This window comes from Hipposideros armiger, unplaced genomic scaffold, assembly GCF_001890085.2.
Source record: "Hipposideros armiger isolate ML-2016 unplaced genomic scaffold, ASM189008v1 scaffold_709, whole genome shotgun sequence".
NCBI classification, from domain to species: Eukaryota; Metazoa; Chordata; class Mammalia; order Chiroptera; family Hipposideridae; genus Hipposideros; species Hipposideros armiger.
The window spans coordinates 940,327-944,416 of record NW_017732059.1 but is presented as its reverse complement, the minus strand read 5'-3'; the positions used below and the strand labels follow the sequence as shown (position 1 = coordinate 944,416).

Here is a 4,090-nt window from a genome sequence, read left to right as displayed (position 1 = left end):
CCAGTGACTTCTTTCTTTACCTGAAGATAAAGGAAATATTGAAAGGAGGACATTTGGATGACATTCAGGACATCAAGGGTAATACGATGACAGCTCTGATGGCCACTCCAGAAAAAGAGTTCCAAAATTGCTTTGAAGGGCGGACTAGGCGCTGGCGTCTGTGCATAGCTTCCCAAGGGGAGGACTTAGAAGGTGACCGTGGTGACATTCAGTAATGAGGTATGTAGCGCTTTTTCTAGGGTGAGTTCACGAACTTAATTGTCCGACCTCGTGCTTGAGACCCTCAACCTTCGGGGAGATTGCGATATCAGCGCTGCCCCTCCTACCGTTAACCTGGGCTAGTCTCCCCTTGTCACCCTGCCGGGTGAGGAACCGTCACACTTTCAGCCGGAAGGAGCACTTACCCACCATCCAGTCCATCTCCTCCACATTGTCCCCGTAGAGGCCATGCAGACTTGTCCCGAGGAACTTCTCAGTGGTGACGAGAGGGGTGTGGACGTGTAGAAAGGACACAAAGAGGAGGAAAGGTCCTTGCTTGTTTCTGAAATTAAATATGGGGCTGGAGTTAGTAGTAGTATAATGATTATTATCAAAACAGAGATGGAGGTCCCAGCACTGCAAAACAGAGACCTAAAGTCTCACGTCCTTCCTCAAATATGGATGTTTGCTACGGGACCCACCCGGGACAAATGCGCACAAGCTGTTTCAAAGTTGACCACTCTTGTGTTTGAGAATCTTTCATGGGACGGCATTTCCCTTTTTCTGCCTTGAAAAACCCACGCTGATTGTGTACGTCTTTGTCCCTGAGTGGTATCATTTTCTAACTCTATGTACTTCACACGACTGAAAATAAGAGAAGACCGGGGGACTGTCGTTTCTTGATTCAGTCGTTTCCGTATCTATTTCCCCCTGAGCCTGTAGCTGATAGAATCAGTGATATTGTGCATTCTGTGTTCTTTGTAACTGCTCTCACGCCGTGAGGTTTGAGACGTGCAATTCTTATGGTAAGACACACACATTAAAAATGATGTGTATTAGGGTGATGCAATCCAGTTTGGCGCTCCCCTAGCCAGGCATTGCCTCATCTTCACGTTTCTCTATGTGATCTTTATGGTCTAATCTATATCGCTTGTATATTTTAATTCTCGTTCAATAGGAGTTAATACTAATTCTTATAATGAAGAAGGGACTTGGTATGTAATCAGGCCCANTGTGTGTGTGTGTGTGTGTGTGTGTGTGTGTGTGTGTGTGTGTGTGTGTGGAGACAGGTGATTGGGGGCACAGGTCTGGTATAGAACTCCCGCCTCACTCTCCTTCTGCTGGTGCCCCATGCTGGGCAGGACAAGTGCGAGGGAACTGGACATGCAGTGACCTCCCAACACAGAGTCAGGAAGAACCTTGAGTATCCAGCACGTGTCCCAAATCCTGAGTCTCCGCGAATCAGCAGAGAACACCCCTTGGAAAGAGTTCCGACTTGGAACATGCTGTGTCCTCATCAGCGTTGAAAACGATACACCTACGTGTTTTAATGGGGTCCCAGCCACCCTGAGTCAGGACCAGCGACTCCCCTTGGTGTCTGCAAATCCTTATAGACACTGCTTTCTTCAGCGCTTGAGCTCTCTAGGGGGCCAATGCAGCCTTTCCCAGGTGGAGCTGGGGTGCTTAGACAAGAAACCCCTGTGGCAAGAGGAACGTCCCCGTCGCGTGGCCTGGTCAGCTGGTCAATGGTGCATTTTATTTAGTGGCCTTTGGACGTGATTTGCTCTCTGTTTCTTTGTGTTTAGAACTGGCAGAAGCATTCAACCCCACACAAACGGGCGACTGAATTTCACCGTGGAGTTTTATTTCAACCCCAGCGAACAAATGCAGGCAGCAGGGAGCCCGTGTCCCCAGGCAGGTGGCTACTGTGAGTCCCCTTCCCGGTCGCACCAGCACAGGGGGAAGGGCCCACAGCAGGGCTGCAGCCATGGCTTCCAGACGTTGGACAGCCCATCCAGCTGCAGCGGAACCGGGGTGAGCGTCCGGCGGTGCTGCTTCACCGCACGCTTGGCTGTCTCCAGCACCTGATAGAACAAGGGCTCCGTGTCGGGTGTGAGCGGGTGCGACTCTGAAGGGTCTCTCTAGAGGTCAAACAGCAAAGGTGGGTCGTGAAGGACCACGTTGTCCCCGGAGCACGGGCACACCAGCTCCCCTTCGCAGGCGCCGCCTCTGCTCTCGGGGAGCCGCGGGCTCATATAGTGGACCTTCCACACGGCTCCTCCTGAAAGAAGACGAGAACCACTGGGGGTGGGCACAGGGAAATAGGGCGCTTGGCCGGAGGGCCGTGTGAGTCCCAGGGACCAGAAGCAAATGTCCATCCAGGGATGAACGCACAGAGGCAGTGGGGTCCACCAGCACAAGAGTATTACTCGGTGTGAACATCCCACCCTCCCAGGGAGGATGGTATTAAGAGGTGGGAGCTGTGGGACCTGCTTAGGGTGAGTTGGGGTCACGGGGGTGGGACCAGAGCCCTCTCTCTCTCCTCCAGGGGAGGACGCGCTGAGGAGGACGCCATCTGCAACCCAGAACAGGGCTGTCCCCAGGACCTGTCATTGTCACCACAACGATGAACTTGTGTCGTTACGCTACGGCGGCTGAGAACACCGAGAAAGCAATCGAGATTGAGAGAACAGGCTCGCAAGGTGGGAGACAGGCCAGAGCACATGCGAGTGTGTGTGTATGATGGCCACTGCACTTCCCAGCACAGGGAGAGGCACGAAAGCCATAGAAAACCCCCTAAGCAATGCCTACATCTCAGGAATAACTGATTCCCCAGATGCAATGATTGACAGCTGGAAGGGGCACCCTCCTCCCCGCCGACTCACTGTCCCTTTGGTGCCACCGGACTGCGTGCAGAAACGTCTCACAATAATGCATCAGGAACTCGTGGTCCGAGCGCTGGACGGTCCCCAGTAGCAATGGTAACAGGTCCCGGCCATCGACCACCCTGCAGATGGGAACACGGAGTCAGGGCTGGAGCACAGCACTCGTGAGTATCAGTATCGACGAGCTTCAGGGAGCATCGCGCACCCACCCGCTTCTGCACCCGCAGATACGCCCTTTGCCTAAAGGCTCCTTGAGGACCAGATGGCTCAGATTCAGCGACTGCCCACCCAGCCTTAGTATAAATGTGAAAACATGCTCCCCAGTCATTAGGACGCCTTTTGGCTGTCCTAGCGACCACGTGGGCTTTCAGCCATCCTGGAATAGGGGTCCCCTTCCAGGGGACTTGGAGCCATCTCCTTGTCTGCAGAGCATGGGGCGCTGACGTGGGGTTTTCTCTTCCCCACTCTCCAAATAGTGTCCAGGGCGGAGGTGTTGACATCCCAGTCCCAAGGGCACCACCTTTCTCAGGACACAGCGTAAATAAACACACTGGTTGTCCTTGTCGCCACAGACCCTCCCCGCATGTGTTATTCCCCAGGAACTCAGCCCCTCGCTCCAGGATGGGATACATGTCTGTGAGTCTGTGTTACTTCATCACTAGCCCCGCCACCCATGACGAGGAAATCCTACGCTAAAAATACATGCCGACGACAAGGGATCTGTAAGTGCTCACACAGTGAGGGGGCAGCTCAACGCCTCCGTGGAAAACAGCGGTGACCCTTTCTAAGGGTTCTTAAACGATCTGGAAAACTTTTTCAGGATCTGGTGTCTCAAAATTTATAATCATAAATACCGATGATACATTTTTTTTTTTTTTTTACAGATGCCCTGAACTTAGAATAGCCGTCAAATGGGGTTTCTCCTCTAATGGGAATAGTGTTCTCGGTCAGGTAGAGAATTTAGAACCCTAAGTAGGCTTTACCTGCACAGGGTTGCCATGAAAAAAATGAAATAAAAGAGTATATATTATTCTATATACAACGCATAATATGTTATGTATTGTATATATTAATATAGTGTATATAATAGATATATAATATGCTACACATATTATATATTTATATTCTTTTATTATATATTTATGTATATAATATATAATGCAATAAAATATATGTATATATTGGGTTGTCGGAAAAGTCATGACGCATTTTTGCAACAAAAAACA

General features: G+C 50.8%; 1 protein-coding gene across 1 annotated transcript in view; it reads right to left on the bottom strand.

The window, feature by feature from the left end:
• Positions 1-1,822: 1,822 nt before the first annotated feature.
• LOC109373336 (arylsulfatase E-like) overlaps positions 1,823-4,090 on the bottom strand; it is a 23,153-nt gene continuing 20,885 nt past the window's right edge. The window contains 2 exon segments of the mRNA XM_019627107.1: positions 1,823-2,260; positions 2,865-2,993. Of these exon segments, the coding sequence (XP_019482652.1) occupies positions 1,902-2,260; positions 2,865-2,993 (488 nt within the window). The 3' untranslated portion in view covers positions 1,823-1,901.